Here is a 17,409-nt window from a genome sequence, read left to right as displayed (position 1 = left end):
CCTGTGGTTTGTCTATCAGTTTTGCACATCGAGAGACTGAAATATTTGCCCATTCCTCCTTGCAAAACAGCTGGAGCTCAGTGAGGTTGGATGGAGAGCGTTTGTGAACAGCAGTTTTCAGTTATTTCCACAAATTCTCCATTGGATTCAGGTCTGGACTTTGACTTGGCCATTCTAACACCTGCATATGTTTTTGTGAACCATTCCATTGTAGATTTTGCTTTATGTTTTGGATCATTGTCTTGTTGGAAGACAAATCTCCGTCCCAGTCTCAGGTCTTTTGCAGACTCCATCAGGTTTTCTTCCAGAATGGTCCTGTATTTGGCTCCATCCATCTTCCCATCAATGTTAACCATCTTCCCTGTCCCTGCTGAAGAAAAGCAGGCCCAAACCATGATGCTGCCACCACCATGTTTGACAGTGGGGATGGTGTGTTGAGGGGGATGAGCTGTGTTGACATGGTATCCTTTCCAGGGCCTGACCAAATTAGGGCCCTAAGCAAAATTTTATTTGGAGCCCCCCGCCCCGCCCCGCCCCTGCCCCTGCCCCTGCCCCACATCCCCGCACCTCTCCCCATCCCAAATGTATCATAGGTACAAAATGACCATATAACAACATGCCATTTAACTTGACAACCTTTATTAATGGTAACAATTGTACTGTAAGTATAGATACTGTAGTTTGGCTGTATGAGTCAAATAAATAAAACATTCAACCTGAAATATAAAATTAAATAATAAATAAAAAGCTTCAACGTGAAATAAATAATTAAATATTAAATAAATAGCTTCAACCTGAAATAAATAATTAAATATTAAATAAAAAAACTTTAAATTGAAATAAACAAATAAACTAATCTGAGTAACAAATAGCCATCAATTACTCATCAAAAGAAAATAACTTCCACCACCTAAATCCCCCACAAAAAACTGATATCAGGTCCAGCAGGTCTGAAGGCAGAACTAAACATGCACGTGTGCCTTTTACAGATGAACACGTCTGGATTTTCTGGATGCAAAGTCATCAATGAGGTCCGCGTATGACGACTGCTGTGCCATTTCTGAGTTGATACTTCTGAAACCGAGCCACTTAAGCGTTCTTGTGCCATTGATGAGCGGAGGTTTGTCTTGGTGAGCTTGAGTTTTGAAAAGCTTCGCTCGGCAGAGGCAACTGTACCAGGGACCGTTATTGCTATGCGGACGGAAATCCAGAGATTTGGAGATTGGAGATTTGCTATCTATTATTATTATTATCATTATTGTATTATCATTATCATTATTATTATTATTATTATTATTATTATGTACAGACAGCAGTCCTACGAAAACATAATTCAGGATCAAACAGACTGATTTGTCAAACTTTACATTCAAGTTTAGTTCTCTCTGTCAACAAATGCATCAGCTACACACTCGTTTCCATCAGTATTTTTCTGTAATGTCTCCTCAAAAGCTGACTGTTGTGAATTAAATTCACCAACAGATGGCGACATTATCTCCTTAAAAATAGTCGAAAACCTCTTACAGGACTGTCTCAGAAAATTAGAATATTGGGATAAAGTCCTTTATTTTCTGTAATGCAAAATGTTATACATTCTGGATTCTTTACAAATCAACTGAAATATTGCAAGCCTTTTATTATTTTAATATTGCTGATCATGGGTTACAGCTTAAGAAAACTCAAATATCCTATCTCAAAAAATTAGAATATTCTGGGAATCTTAAACTGTAACCATAATCAGCAATATATAAATAATAAAAGGCTTGCAATATTTCAGTTGATTTGTAATGAATCCAGAATGTATGACATTTTTTTTTTTTTTTTTTTTTTTTTTTTTAAATTGCATTACAGAAAATAAAGGACTTTATCACAATATTCTAATTTTCTGAGACAGTCCTGTAAATCATATCTTTCAAGTAAAGAAAACAGTTTAAGGGTTTTCTTTTCTCACGGACTTACTCAAGAGCTTTAGCTCATTTCTCCAATGGGTCAAACACGGTTTGGTCTTAAAATATCTACATTTACATCTCCACCTTTTGGATCAGATTGGTGAAACTAGTTTTCAGATTTGAATCAGAGTTACCCGGATGTTGACGGCGGGGCGGCCCGTGCGCAGCGGGCCCGTGCTCAGCGGCCCGGGAAACCCCGCGCCTGCAGAAAGGAAGAAGCCGAGCTGGCGACGTGACGTAGCCGCCATTTTGTACCAGCGGGAGTAAAGAAAGCTTCCTCAGGAACCCCGGCGTCAGCTTTCTGCCCCACAACCGGAGCACCGCAGCCCCGCGCAGCCACATCCACCTTCACGGTACGTAGCCCGTAAAACAGCCGCGGTTAGTCGCCCGCTGCTGAAGCGCTGGCTCCACTCTGCTAGCCGGCATTTTGAGCAGGAACCCCGGCCAGCTCGTCCAGAGAGCCCGGGGAGCGGGGAGCATGGGGCGGGGAGCGGGGACGGCTCCTCCACCCACGTGGCCCGCACGCCCCGGCTACATCTGCATCTGCACCAGCAGTTATGGTGGAATAGTTTCTCCACGCGGTGGGGAGAGTGGGGCCTTGTGGACGCAGGAGCCAGGCAGAGGCGTGGTGGGTGTCGGGTAGCTGCCCCCCCCCCCCAGGTGACCGGTATCTGGGGGGGGGGCAGCTACCCGGGCACCGGTCACCTGGGGGGGGCATCGTGCTAGGGCTGCATGTGGCTCGTTTGTGCACGTACGGACCTCGGAGTCGCGCCTTTCAGGTGTTTGCAGGTGAGCACGCCGTGCAGCCACGACGTGGTCACCTGCCCCCCACCACCTGCCCTACCTGCCCCCCCCCCCTCCACCTGCCCCTGCTCCACCTGCCTTGTCTTGCCCTACCTGCCCCACCTGCCCCGGTCCCACCTGCCCTACCTGCCCCCTGCCCCCCTCCACCTGCCCCTGCTCTACCTGCTCCGCCTGCCCCCCTCCACCTGCTCCACCCCCCCTGCTCCACCTGTCTCACCTGCTCTGTCTCCCCAGATGTCTGAGGACGTGTCCACGGACCATGTCAACGGTAACGGGACGGAGGAGCCCATGGACACCACGGCGGCCGTGTCCGAGCACTCCGAGCACTTCCAGGCTCTGCTGGAGGCGGGGCTGTCCCAGAAGGTCTCCGAGAAGCTGGACCAGCTCTACGTAGCAGGTGAGCTGGGGGGGACCGGGGGGGACCAGCTCTACGTAGCAGGTGAGCTGGGGGGGACCGGGGGGGGACCGGCCGGCCCGGTCCGGACACCTGGGTCAGGTGTTGACAGGTGGGATCCTCCAGGCTGCTGTAGCGGGGTCTGCATGCACACGGCTGCAAGAACCAGGTTCTGGGGATTTACTGCTTCAGTTTGCATAAATGTGATCTGATGTTCATGCAAGTTGCACTAACAGACATGCGGTGCGTCCGAAATGGCATACTAAACAGTATATACTAAAAAGTGTACTTAAATTCGGCACACTTTGGAGTAAATATCAGTAGTGTGCATTAATTTTGATGTACTATTAAGAGCACACACGTCACTTCCTGCCGTAGGGAAGGGGGGGGGTTGTTACCATGATAACCTGTCTCAGTAGCAGCTCCGCTATTTCCCGTTTATTCTGGCCCAAACAAGATTAAAATTATATAATATTATTAAATATTATTATACTTATTATTATACTTATGACGTATACGTATTACTTGGCAACCAAACACCGCTGCATTGCATTGTGGTTTCTGCTCGGCTAGTGTCCATCAATCCATAATAAAAAATTTCTCCAGAATGAGTATGGATAGTACATACTATTGAGTACGTTCTAATGTTTCGGACGCACTAAAAAATCTCTCACACTCATTTTGCTACTCATTAGGGTGGAAGTGTGTGATTTCGGACACAGCCATGTGTTTATTTCTAATAAAGTCCTGGTGTGGCTTTATTGAACCCCCTCCAGCGCTGTAATGGACAATAATAGTCAGGACCAGGTTAGTATCTGTTGATAAGCATATAAAAGCATCTTTTTTTTTTGAAGCCGTTTCATTAATAATCAGCAGGTGAAGCTGTGTTTCCACTTCTGAGCTTGTTTGATGCCGTCATTCCCGTCTGTGGGAACCTCCACGCTCCCACGGAGCCGGGATCCTCCTCCGTCTGGTGTTTAGACTCGCTTCATTCGCCTCACGTGCTCAGTGTGAACTTGTGCCGTGGGCGTCAGCGCATCCCACTGTGCTGGTGAGCCCAGCGTGAGCCCAGCGTGAGGAGCTGGGGGGTTGGAAGAATGGCTTTCTGTCGCCTCACTGTAATGGAACCAAAGCATGTGGTCTAAAGGAGGGAACCCTCCGTAATCCCCTCCACCGGGGCCTGGAGCGCCGAGCCGCGGAGAACTGCACCACGTGTGGTTGTTCTGCTGGCTGCTGGTGTTCTCCCTGTTTCCAACCACCACCACTGATGTGTTGGAGAGCACTGCACAGTCACAATTACTGTTATACCTGCTTCTGCTCGTGTAAAATCTGCTTTATTTGCTCCATTACTGGAGACGCCACAGCCCAGTTGGTGCTGTGTTGGTCGGCTGCTGGGGTGTCAACCTACGTGGTTGTTTTATTTGCCCTTCCCAGTTGTTGCAGCATCTGTTCAGGTTTCAGTGTGCAGCGTGTAGATGAGGGAGGGGGCGGGTCTACAAGTACAATTTAAAGGAGCTTGAGGCTCCTTTTAAGAAATGAGACTCTCTAGCGCCACCCTTCACCACGACGGCCTGATCGGTGTTGGGACGTAAATGATCAGATCACGTTTTATGACCATTTTATATTGTGGGGTTCATGTATTTATGGCACCCTCATCAAATATAATTTATTATTAAATAATACAGTTGAAACGACGCGGCAGGGGTCTCTGCGGCTGGCCATGCTGCCGAGTACGGGAGTCTCCGTAAAGACCCGGCGGCTGCTTGAACCTGTAACGTCTTGGCTGGAGGAGCAGGTGTGAAGCTGGCCTGTGTTTGGGCCTCTCGTTTGCTGTTGAAGCTGTTTCACTAACGTTGAAGAAGATGCGAGGGGAAAAAACAATTGAAACCTTGATGGCATGGGGGTTTGTTCCTGCGGTGCCATGTGGACCAGACAGGAGCGGAGGCTCCATAGATGGCTGGGTGGTTCTTGGGGAGGAAGTTTGTTTGTGCCGCGGCTGGTGCACCTGGGTGTCCGGTTAACATTTTGGTTTTGATTCCTGAAAATGAAATAAATGTGCATGTATCTGAAACGTAAAGTCTTTCATTCTCGTCTGTTTTTCAGGCCTGGTAGCACATAGTGACCTGGATGAACGAGCCATCGAAGCTTTGAAGGAGTTCAACGAGGAGGGAGCCCTGCAGGTTCTGGTCCAGTTCAAAGAGAGCGATCTGTCGCACGTGCAGGTACGTTTTCATCACGCTGGGAAAACCTGCAATTGTTGTAATCTGACGTTAATCCGGACTTCTGACTTTCTTCTTCAGAACAAAAGTGCCTTCCTCTGTGGGGTGATGAAGACGTACAGGCAGAGAGAGAAACAAGGGACTAAAGTTTCACCCACCACTAAAGGACCAGACGAGGCTAAAATCAAAGAGCTTCTGGACAGAACCAATTACACACTCGATGTTACAACGGGCCAGCGAAAGTACGGTGGCCCCCCGCCAGAGTCCGTTTACTCGGGATCCCAGCCCACCGTGGGAACGGAGGTAACGGCTTTCACTTGGCTCATTCAGCAGTGATCGGGGGAGAGGGGGGGGCTCAGGCTGTCCAGTCTCCCCATCAGGTGCCAAACGCAGCACAAAACTGAAAAAGAGCAGCTCGTATGAGTTTGTGAGGTTCTCAGTAGGCCTGTGTCCAAAAAATCGATTCTAAATCCATTCTCATATTAATTCCTAAAAATCGATTCGTATGTCTAAAAGATCTTTTTTTTAATTTATTTTTTTATCATTACATTACTACTTTTGGTATTTTTTTGTTTGTTTTAATGCCCAAAAAACAAATGTTTTGTTGGACACGAGAATAACTGTTGCCATGTTTTTGCCTTTAAATAGGTTTAAAGGTATGAAAACATTAAAGTTTTCAGTTATAATTGCATAAATTGTCTATATTTCATTACTTTATTTATACTGTCTTGGGGTTACATTTGCATAAAATGCTAAAAACCAAATTTTCAAACATTAAAAACCAAAATAGACTGAAAATGGAAAAAATTAAAACGGAATGTGTGAAAAAATAAAACTGATTTCCTCCGTCTCTGTTTCCTCCCTGGATCTGTTTGGTAATTCTGCCCCACGATGTTTCTGTTTCAGTTCTATCAGCATTCTGGGAGCTGATTGGTCCTTACAGCATCATCAGCTGCAATACTTGCTGTTGAATCTCAATATAATACTAGTATTAATATGTTGCAGAACTACAGTCATATCATTCATGCAACAGCTGAAAAAACAATTTTAATAACACTAACCCAAATCAATATCGGAATCGAATCAAATCTTGATAATCGATTCTGAATCGGAATCGAATCGATTCTTGACAATCGATCCCCAGCCCTGGTTCTGAGAGGTGTCAGCCGTTATGATCTTATAAATGAGAAGTGGTTAACACTCATTGTTTTTGTAGATTAGCAGGTTGACAGTGATTCCTGTAACGCTTGGACCTTAAAGAAGTCTCATCTATCTGAACATCAGGCGCCAACACTTGATACCTACCGGGTGTGAATGTTTGTCCTCTTCTCCTCTTGCAGATATTTGTGGGGAAGATCCCCCGCGACCTGTTTGAAGATGAGCTGGTTCCTCTCTTTGAGAAGGCCGGGCCTATCTGGGACCTGCGGCTCATGATGGACCCGCTGAGCAGCCTGAACCGCGGCTACGCCTTCGTCACCTTCTGCACCAAGGAAGCAGCCCAGGAGGCCGTGAAGCTGGTGCGTTCCACTCTCTTCTCTACCTCCACAACAGCAATTCAGGAGTTTTGTTCTGAAGCGTTACACAATTTTTTTTTTTTTTTCTTTCTTGCAGTGTAATAATTATGAGATTCGCCCGGGCAAGCATATTGGTGTGTGTATATCTGTCGCCAACAACAGGCTGTTTGTTGGCTCCATTCCTAAGAGTAAAACTAAAGAACAGATTGTTGAGGAGTTTTCTAAAGTCACAGGTAAAGGTCTCAGTCTGCCTCCCGTAGGACACTAGTTAGCCGCCGTGCTGCTGCTTTAACTTCTGTTTGCCCTCCGTCTCTCTCCTCAGAGGGGCTCAGTGACGTCATACTGTACCACCAACCTGACGACAAGAAGAAGAACCGGGGTTTCTGCTTCCTGGAGTACGAAGACCACAAAACGGCCGCTCAGGCGCGCCGGCGGCTAATGAGCGGCAAGGTGAAGGTCTGGGGCAACCTGGTGACGGTGGAGTGGGCCGATCCCATCGAGGACCCGGACCCAGAAGTCATGGCCAAGGTGAGCTGAATGCCGGACCTTCGTCTCAGTTACCAGTTGTACTGCCATATCACGTCTGAAGCAGCTCCCGTTTTTGCTGTTCAAAACTGTTATTTAATAAACTATATCTTTAGGGATTTTTTTGAATATTTATTTGATACATTATGGTTTTTATTAATTGAACACCAGAAAAAGAATCGATAAAATAATTGCCCGGCTAATCGTTTTAAAAATAATGGTTTACCCCCAGCCCTGGTGTGTAGTGACGGCAGTCGGTGCCAGAAACGTGCGTGGACCCTGGAAACACGAGTCTGAACTGCAGAGGTGGCGTTAACGTGCAGCAGCCGGTTCTAATCTGTTAGCCGGGTGTTACGGACAGGGGGGGCCTCTGAGCGGCTCCTTTGAATTGTTAGACGAAAGTGTGCGTGACTGAGCGACGATGCTCCCCACCCGGAGCCACGTACGCTACCTGGTCACGTCTGAAACGGTGGCAGCGACGACTAGATAACCGATCTCCAAAATCAGTACCTGCTGATCCCAATATTGCTGATCACCGATCAGTGTGAAATCCATAAATTCGTCAATAGTGTTGTCTCATGTACACAACACTGACCTTGTATTAGGTATACAAATTAGGAGATGAGAAAGTATCATGAATTGTCTGTTTTATTGCAGGCTGAGGCAATGAGCAATATTTCACCCTCTAGAAACGACTTCTCTAGAGTGTAGCTTACTAGCTTAAGCTTTCCTGTGGCGGTTTGTTGTTGTAATCTGATCAGCCCGCATTGAACTATTATTTTCCGATCTCCGGTCAAAACCGATAGGGGCATTATTGGTCTGATACCGATCGGTGCATCTCTAGCGACGACCTGAATGCCGGTACTGCTGTGTTGCAGGTGAAGGTTTTATTCGTGAGGAACCTGGCCAACGGTGTTACAGAGGAAATGCTGGAGCAGTCCTTCAGTCAGTTTGGAAAACTGGAGCGAGTGAAAAAGCTCAAAGACTACGCCTTCATCCACTTTGAGGAGAGGGATGGTGCAGTGAAGGTACTCTCCTTTAAACCCGTACTCTTCCTCCCTGGACCAGAGCCGTGCGCTGCTAATTTCCCTTTTCTTCTTCTCTCCTCCAGGCTTTGGAAGACATGAACGGTAAAGAGCTGGAGGGAGAGCCTATTGAGATCGTTTTTGCCAAACCGCCAGATCAGAAGAGGAAGGAGCGTAAGGCCCAGAGACAAGCAGCCAAAACACAAATGTAAGACGGGAGTTGTTGGGTCGGGGGTCCAAGCCGTGAAGCCGCTGCACCTTTGATTCGTAGTTCCAGCAAACGTTTCCTTGGTGAGAGTTGAGCGAGGCAGAAGTTTTCATCTGCAGGCCACTGTGGTGACAGAACCATGGGCCGGTGACCTGGGTGGACGTAGCTGCAGTCTCCGCCCGTGTCCTGGTGTACTCATTTATTTATGGAGGTGTTTTGCAGACGCTTTTAACCCTAAGCGTCTCAGTAAAAGCACGAAACAAGCAGCTTATCGAGGGTCTGCATTAACGTCACTTCCCCACTGGACCAGCCCCCTTACTCGCACTGAGTGGTAAAACATCAGCAAAAACAGCTGCAATTAGTGGAGAAGACGGGATAACAGCTGATTATGGGCTTAAATCAAAGGCAGTTGGACTTGACAGTGACCCGTACAGTTACCCCAAGAACCAGTGGTCCATGGACATTAATATTTGGTACAGTTACCAAGAACCAGTGGTCCATGGACATTAATATTTGGTACAGTTACCAAGAACCAGTGGTCCATGGACATTAATATTTGGTACAGTTACCAAGAACCAGTGGTCCATGGACATTAATATTTGGTACAGTTACCAAGAACCAGTGGTCCATGGACATTAATATTTGGCCACGAATCCAGTTTCCTGATATTTATATGTACTTAATTTCTACGCCGGGGAAATACACCAAGCAAAGCTTGAAGATACAAAAGTCTTGACGCTTGGTCCGACTTCAAGGCAGGATTTGTTGTAGAAATTAAAGCGATGAGGACACTGAACTTTATGATTTGACCGTTTAATGTTAGCTACCCAAAAATCCAATATTACCTGATACAAAATGGGAACCGCAAATCCCCGTTTCGGTGCCTGGAATCCAGTTGTTTCTGTGAATTGCAGCGATCCATTTGTCTCTCTTTAGTTTATTTTTCGTCAGTCTGTAAAACGATAACTCTGATTTCTTGCTAAATCTATGAGTACAGTCGATCCCACAACAGCTCTTTCCCATTTTAGATGTTTTCCAGTTGCTCAAACTGAAAGTTTACACTACCACTCGGTCTTTCTGACACTCGGTCTTTCTGACACTCAGTCTTTCTGACACTCAGTCACCCGCTGTGAAGTCTCATCTGTGACGTCATGCTCTATGTAGAGGAGATGGAACAGGTTAGGCGAGGTGCCGGCGTTCGTAAAGACGATAGACCTGTTCATGATGTCACGCGTCTGACTGTAAAACAGTTAGAACAGTAATAGATTCCAGTCATAGTTGCATTGTTGCTAAACCAGGTGGGTTAGTAGTGGCAGGTGTTGGATCTCTGCCACGCGTCCGTGGCGTCCGTGGCAGCCGTGTCAGTCTCTTCTGTGCTTGGACCCCATGACCTGTGTTTTGTTTAGGGTAAAAATCCCGGTTGTGCTCTGTTCTCACCGCTGTGCTCTCCTTGTTTGGTCCCTCAGGTATGATGACTATTACTACTACCCTCCCCCTCCTCACATGCCCCCGCCTGTCCGAGGGCGGGGCAGGGGAGGCAGCCGGGGCGGCTACGCCTACCCACCCGACTACTACGGTTACGAGGACTACTACGACTACTACGGCTACGACTACCACAACTACCGCGGCGGCTACGAGGACCCGTACTACGGGTACGACGACTTCCAGGCCCCGAGCCGGGGGCGGGGCGGCAGCCGGGGCGTCCGGGGCGGAGCCTCGCCGGCCCGAGGACGTGGCGGCGCCGGGGCCCCGAGAGGCCGGGCCGGCTTCTCCCAGCGTGGCGGGCCGGGACCAGGCCGCGGCGGCGGGCGGGGAGCAAGAGGAGGCGTGCAGCCGAGAGGGCGAGGAGGGGTACGTGGTGCGCGGGGTGGCCGCGGTGGAAATGTAGGAGGAAAGCGCAAAGCTGACGGGTACAACCAGCCCGATTCCAAACGCCGCCAGACCAATAATCAGAACTGGGGCTCTCAACCCATTGCTCAGCAGCCGCTCCAAGGTGGTGACCATTCTGGTAACTATTCTGGTTACAAATCTGACAACCAGGAGTTTTATCAGGATTCTTTTGGGCAACAGTGGAAGTAAACCAGTAGGGCTCTGATTCAGAAAAGAGGAAAACAAGAAAAATATCTATAAAACCCCGTGTCTATTGTTTATGCCTTCTTCATTTAGAGACTTGATCTGATTGGCCCTCGATCCATATGGTTGCCTGGCCTGCATTTTACTTTTTCTTTTTACCTCAAAATTGGTGACATCTGGCAAGAAATCTTTGTACATATTTTAATAATCCGCTTGGACTCCAAACGTAGTCTCACTCCCACCTGTTTCTGGCGAACTGCTGCTTTTTTTTTTTCCTCCCCCACCCCCCCCTTTTTTGTTTTTTGTTTTTTTAACATGGTCGTAAGATTTTTTCCATATAAAACTGAAAATTTTTAGCTGCAAATATGTGCTGGAGCTGTCTATTTGGCTATAGCTTAATGTATGTTTTTAGAAATTCTGGTTTCCATGTTTTTAAGTAGCTGAACGCAACCAAGCATCTGTCTCCTAAACATGTATTTAAAAACAAGTGAAATTACAATTTGTATTGTAAAAGTAATGCGTGTCTTGTTATTGAAAAGAAAAAAAAAAAAAAAAAGGACCACCGTAGTCCTATTTTTTTGGGCTTTACATTTTGGCTTGTATTCTTTGCTGTTTGTCTGCTTTAATAAACATACACGCACACGTGTACAAAACTTCAAATTGTGTTGCAAATTCATGTTTCGGCAAATTCTCTTCTCAAATTTCCTTCAAATTTAAGGCTCCTTGGTGGAAGAAAGTGGACCAAAGGTTTGCCAATGTTGGCCACATGCTACAGTGTCACCTTTGCATGCCATCAGATTCCAAGTCACCAACCTCTAGTCGGCATCTCGAGTGCTCTGTATGTGTAGTGATACATACGTCATCCTTTTATGAGTTCTTCTCATGTCCAAAAGCATAAACGTCTCACAAAATTGGTGTCCTAAATTCACGTGTCGATGCAGCATCAAGAGTAAGCCCCACCCCCACCCCCTCCGTATGAGTCTGCCATTACGAGTCCCCGTTGTCACGAGGCGGGGTGGGGGGGGGGGGGGGACGAAAGCACAATTTGATTTGAGTCTGAAAGTGAAAGCTTGTCCCAGAAGGATCTTCCTTGCTGTTTTTAAAGGCCTGGATACTAATCTTGCATGTTTTATATCTAGAAGGTTTGAAAGTGTGCTGTCGGTGCGAATCTCGCTTTGCATGTCTATCTCGCCTGTAGATGGTTCACTGTATAGACCAGGGGTCGGCAACCCGTGGCTCTAGAGCCGCATGCGGCTCTTTAGCGCCGCCCTGGTGGCTCCTGGAGCTTTTTCAAAAATGTTTTCTTTTTTCCTTTTTTTTTTTTTTTTTTTTTTCCTTTTTTGCCTTTTTCTTCTTTTTGCTTTTTTAATCTTGACATTTCGACTTTTTTCTCGAAATTTCGACTTTTTTCTCAAGATTGTACTTCAACATTAATCTTGACATTTCGATGTTTTTCTCGAAATTTGGACTTTTTTCTCGACATTTTGACTTTTTTCCTCGACATTTCGACTTTTATCTTGAAGTGCATAATGAAAAATATATTATAACTAATATAGAAACATGCAGCATGTGCTGCCTTCATTCTAAGGCTTATACAAAACTTCATTTTTTGCGGCTCTCGACATATTAGTTTTTTGTGTTTTGGTGGTCCAATATGGCTCTTTGAACATTTTGGGTTGCCGACCCCTGGTATAGATTAACTGCTGCTTAACCCCACCCCCACCACCCCCTCACCTGCCGCTCCCCCCGATCAGACCGGCTGACTCCACCTGTTGACATGTGCATGTTTGAGCCAGTGTGAGTGCTTCTCCTGCCGACGTCTCCGCGCCGCTGCAGCTCTCGCGGCTAGCGCTCAGCGTGTAGGCGCCTCGGCAGTGTCTGTTTGTACATGTAACATGATCCTGTTTTTTTTCCTCTCTTCTAATTGCTTCCTTTTGTTACCTGACTAGCAGGGAAAAGGGGTCGAGGCCGGTCCCGATGTGTTGCTATGAAGACTGACCCAGCATATGGCGTTACTTGCTGCAGGCTGAACCGTGGAGACAATGGTAAGGTCACCTGACTCAGTGGTCCAATGGCATCCCAGCCTTCTGTAAGGAGCAGATCTCCTGAGGAGGATCTGACACCCAATCAGCCATGAGACGTGCTGGGCAGGAGTTCATGGTGGACGTCCTCCTGGAGAAAGCTTGGCACTTTTTGTTTTTGTTTTCCTAAGTTTTGAGTGCCCCCCCTCCCCCCCCGTAGGACTTGTTTTTATTTAAAATGTATTTTACGATGGACTCTGCATCTGGTCATCGGAGGTGACGTGGAGGTGTGATCTCCTGGCGCTGAAGGCCAGGCATTCCAGCGAGACGGCTCGTTATCTACCTCGGTTTCGGCTCTTCCGTTTTGTACTGGAGGAAACTGAGGCGGGGCTTGGCCCTCCCCTCCTTCACCCCCCTCCCTCCCTCCCTACCCCCCCCACCCCCAGAATTGCACAGACAATACGAAGCACTTCACGAACTCTAGCTCCCACCTGAGTGGAGGTGGAGCTGCAGCCGCTGCAGGACCCGGGGCTGGAACAAGCCGCCGGCAATGAACCGTTTCAAAGCTGCCTGGACACCAGCCATCCTTGGTCTTCCTCGACGGGGACGGCTGTCTTAACTCCCGCGTTTTTGTCTTCGTCTCATCGCTGCAAGGACGCCTTTTTTGCTCTGAGCGAACATCCCGGCGTAGACGAGCGACATCCAGTGAAGCTGCTTGTAGTTCTGTTTAGTTTTGTGTTGCTACCAGAGCTGGAGGAGAGTTACCGGTCCAGCTCCTCCCGAGAATGAGTTAACGTAACGGAGAGCAGGATCGTACGTGTCACACCGGCTCCAACTCGTGTTCAGATGTTTGACGCTCGTCTGTAACCGTTTATTCACGACTCCGGTCGTAGCACGTAAACGTGACTGGAAGTCAGAGTCCACCTTTAAATGTTGAAGTTGAGAAGTCTGTGATGTTGAGTTGTTTTAACGGGACACTGATCCGCCTCTGAGGTGCTGTGGAGCCTGAAAGATCAAAAAGATGTCGAAATCCAAGATGCTAAAGTTAACTGAGTTTTCTTTGTACATTTTAAACTAAAACAGTAAAAACCTGAGAAGTTTGGTGCTGTTCTATGCTTCCCTACGAATCCCTGCCGCTGGTCTGCCGCTCCATCCCCAAAACTGTGGACAGGAGTCTTTACAAAAGCAGAACTCTGTCAGAGAACTTGAAGCAGATGGTTCTGACGGTTATGCAGCGCTACGAGACAACAGCAGACGTATTCTCAGCGCTTGTACCTGCTGACGCAGCGCCACAAACGCCCTGGTGGTCTTCTATGAAGTCAAGGGACCTCAAAGGATTCTGGGATTTGTAGGAAAGCACAGATTAGAGCAGGAAAATGTTGGATGTTTCCTTTAAAGCGCTTTAAGTTTCTTTAGTGCATCGTCTCTGCCTTTTGTGTGATTGCCATGACAACACCATGTCTTGAATCATGCTTAGCTTTCAGGTCAGAGATGATTGTGCAGCTTTTGATTTCATTTTTTTATCATTGGGTCTCCAATGTTCAGTGTCTTTTTTTTTTTTTTTTTTTTTTTTTTTTTGTGCGTTTGCAGTCTTGCAAATGAAATGTTTTATACTGTACATTGAGGTGAATTGAAACCTATTTTTCTAATAAAGTTATTGACTTTGAATGCAGTTGGATTAGTTGTTTTTAATCTCACCAGCACAGACGCTATAAGATTTAAATGTCAAATGCCTTTTATTGTGAAGGAATCAGCAGCCTCCTCACATTCATATACTAACATTAGAACTCCATGTTTTGCTTGTTTAAAGAGGTAAAAATCTGGTTTTATTGCCGAGCAAATTAAAGATTTTTAACTTTAATGAGCGTTTAAAGAAATCAGAGCCGCTTGGTGGCGCACTGAGTTAAGCAAGCGGCTCATATACTGAGGCTACAGTCCTTTGCTGCATGTCATCCCCATTCTCTCTATAAACGATAAAAGGAGCTTGACTTGACTATCCCCTTCCTGTCTGCAACTTGAATAAAGGGCCCAAAAAAATCTTAAAAATAAAGAAATCAGAGGGGAAATCCAAAGTACCTCCATAATGGACCTGCTTGTGGATCTCCCTGCAGCAGTAACTAACTCATGGTTTCCTGTTGGACCGGCAGTCTCTCACACCTGTGGTCCATTCTTTATTTCACCTCACCTACTTTAAACATTCACTGACGACACCAGGGACTCAGTCGGGTTCAGGTTCATCATTCTTAATAGATCTCCTCAGAGAAGTTTTATTGTAAACTCTCCCCCACTCCGGTTGTGTTTCCTGTATCTGTGTCACGTGGGTTTCCCCACCGCCCCTTTAGGAGACTAACAGCAGCTCCTGAGTCTATTGAGTCCTTTGGGAAGAGTGAACGTGATCACAGATTATTACCAATTCCTTCTCCCCATAGTAACCTAAGTAAATATGGGACCCATTTTTCAAAAGCCACAAACCTTCTGAACATTCTGACGCCAAAATGGCAATTTTCAGACCGACAGATTAGGAGAAAATGAACTTTGTTTGAGACCTGTCTCTGTCTGAGCAACACACTCTCGCCAGATTTGCCTCTCATAGCTAATAATATAATAATACATAGCTCTCCTCTCTGGTGGTGCTGATCAGACATATATATATATATATATATATATATATATATATATATATATATATATATATATATACCGGTATATCTATGGTGCTGATTCAGAGATTCAGAGTCGTCGGTCACTGCAGAACTGCCAACTTTTTCCCATCAGATAAACACATTTAAAACTAAAATAAAACTTGCTTCTTTGCTTAATAGTAGGCTACTGTTATTGTTATTATTGAAGTCTTTTTGGAAGGGGAAAAAAAGATTAGACTGATCCGATGATCTTGTACTGGGTTGATATCAGACATTAAGGTAGCAGATAAAAAAAAACGAGCAGCAAAATAAGGCGCAAATATTAAAGTTGTACTGTATCTAGTGTTGTAGGTTCACAACACTTCCAAATATTAAAGTTGTACTGTATCTAGTGTTGTATTTTCCAAAACGATGTGGGGAGAGGGGCGGCCACGCCCACTTAGACAGGAAGTGGATACCATTTCATACCATTGGCAGAAACGGTAATCTTCTTTGATATCTTTGAGTATCTTTGGCAGCACCTGTCTGTCCTTGACTTTTTTAAATCGTAGCTTCTATCCATCTGTGGTTGGTTAACAATTTATTCACAAACGTACAATCCAGAAAAGTGTAACCTTTTGGTCTGAAAACTGAATAAATGAGCAGCAGAAACTCACGAACTAACCAAAATAAAGATCACTGAGCCGGAAGTGACGCATTTGGGAGGATGGGTTGCCAGATCCTGCTCAGCAGATATTTCTTTACTGTTTAAGTTTGTAGCACAGCTGTAGCTTTTAAATCTGCCAGAATTTGTTTAAGAAAGTATTTAAGTTACATGAAGAAATACAAATTAGCATCACACGAAATAAAAGCTAAAAATAAAAGTTACGCTACTTGACGTTTCCGAGTTTTCCGGTAGGACCTGGCAACCCGCGGGTCGGATTAGGAGCGGGTTCCGAGAGGAAGAGCGTCCCGACTGGACTGAAAAGTGTCAAACATGAAGTAAAGGCTTAACAACGCGAGGAAGTTACGTGGTTTCGGAAGCAGACTGGTGGTTGACATGTATTTGGGTACTTGAAGGGGTTGTTGGACGGTGTTGGCTGTAAAGAACCAGTTAATAACGTCCGTGTCGGGAGTGACCGCCGGTCAACGACGGGACGCGATGGGGCGGGTTTCAGCGCTGGTGGAGGAACTGAGGCGCGGGCTGAGGCTGGACGTGCTGCGGGAGGCGGCCCGCCAGTACCCGCTGTCCTGCTGCCTGCTGCTGGCCCTGCTGGCCCTGACCCTGCTGCTCCACAGGTGAGTCACGTGATGCTGGCCCTGCTGGCCCTGACCCTGCTGCTCCACAGGTGAGTCACGTGATGCTGCTGGTCCTGCTGGCCCTGACCCTGCTGCTCCACAGGTGAGTCACGTGATGCTGGCCCTGCTGGCCCTGACCCTGCTGCTCCACAAGTGAGTCCGGCCCGGGTCACGTGATGCCTGCTGGCCCGGGTCACGTGATCCCTTATGCTCAGGACTGGAGATGAGTGGGGATGAGGGGGGATGGCATCCCCCCTGAAATAAAAACGGTCCAAATCACCCCCCCTGTAAAACTGCCATCCCTCCTTTCCATCCCTTATGTCATTTCATCAATGAATGTGGTTTTACTGCTATTTCAACATTTAGAGTCATCACCAGAAAAATAACACCAGAAAAATAACTTATTTGACCATTTTCACCTGTTTCAAGTAAATTTTCACTTGAAATAAGTAGAAAAATCTGCGAGTGGGACAAGATTTATCTTTTTATTATTACAAGCAAAAAAATCTTGTTCCACTGGCAGATTTTTCTACTTATTTCAAGTGAAAATCTACTTGAAACAGGTGAAAATAGTTGTTTTTTCCAGTGATGAGTCTTATTTTAAGTGTAATGAGATTTCATTTACTAAAATGAGACATTTTAACTAGAAATAAGACAAATATTCTTGTTAAGATTTAGAGTTTTTGCAGTGATCCATGTGACTTATCCTGTGAAGGACAGAGTCATATTGATAAGTTCAGAAAAGTGTTTTTTATTG

At 46.3% G+C, this 17,409-nt stretch overlaps 2 protein-coding genes across 7 annotated transcripts in view; both read left to right on the top strand.

Moving 5' to 3' along the window:
• Positions 1–2,267: 2,267 nt before the first annotated feature.
• syncrip (synaptotagmin binding, cytoplasmic RNA interacting protein) lies at positions 2,268–14,400 on the top strand. 3 transcript variants are annotated; one of them, XM_061746649.1, is made up of 11 exons: positions 2,268–2,302; positions 2,988–3,150; positions 5,251–5,369; positions 5,448–5,669; positions 6,707–6,883; positions 6,978–7,113; positions 7,203–7,408; positions 8,284–8,433; positions 8,517–8,638; positions 10,105–10,489; positions 12,664–14,400. In XM_061746649.1, exons 2-11 carry the CDS (start codon positions 2,988–2,990, stop codon positions 12,700–12,702), a joined length of 1,719 nt encoding a protein of 572 aa, XP_061602633.1. In that variant the 5' UTR covers positions 2,268–2,302; the 3' UTR covers positions 12,703–14,400. The 3 variants fall into 3 exon arrangements, with proteins under 3 accessions (XP_061602633.1, XP_061602632.1, XP_061602631.1); XM_061746648.1 differs by having other exon boundaries at positions 12,661–14,400; XM_061746647.1 differs by lacking the exon at positions 12,664–14,400 and having other exon boundaries at positions 10,105–11,371.
• A 1,870-nt stretch (positions 14,401–16,270) lies between these two features.
• LOC133464578 (sorting nexin-14-like) overlaps positions 16,271–17,409 on the top strand; it is a 40,645-nt gene continuing 39,506 nt past the window's right edge. For 2 of the 4 annotated variants that reach the window (XM_061746644.1, XM_061746643.1), the window contains exon 1: positions 16,271–16,652. In XM_061746644.1, coding sequence (XP_061602628.1) covers positions 16,516–16,652 — 137 coding nt within the window. In that variant the 5' untranslated portion in view covers positions 16,271–16,515. The other 2 variants (XM_061746646.1, XM_061746645.1) reach the window with 2 other exon arrangements.

The sequence above is a fragment of the Cololabis saira genome, chromosome 18 (genome assembly GCF_033807715.1).
Source record: "Cololabis saira isolate AMF1-May2022 chromosome 18, fColSai1.1, whole genome shotgun sequence".
Classification (NCBI taxonomy): Eukaryota; Metazoa; Chordata; class Actinopteri; order Beloniformes; family Belonidae; genus Cololabis; species Cololabis saira.
This window is presented reverse-complemented; position numbering and strand designations above follow the sequence as displayed.

Coding starts and splice junctions, on each gene's coding strand:
- syncrip (XM_061746647.1), top strand. CDS start 2,988: ATGTCTGAGGACGTGTCCACGGACCATGTCAACGGTAACGGGACGGAG. Junction 6,884..6,977: donor CCCAGGAGGCCGTGAAGCTG/GTGCGTTCCACT, acceptor TCTTTCTTGCAG/TGTAATAATTATGAGATTCG. Junction 8,639..10,104: donor CAAGCAGCCAAAACACAAAT/GTAAGACGGGAG, acceptor TTGGTCCCTCAG/GTATGATGACTATTACTACT.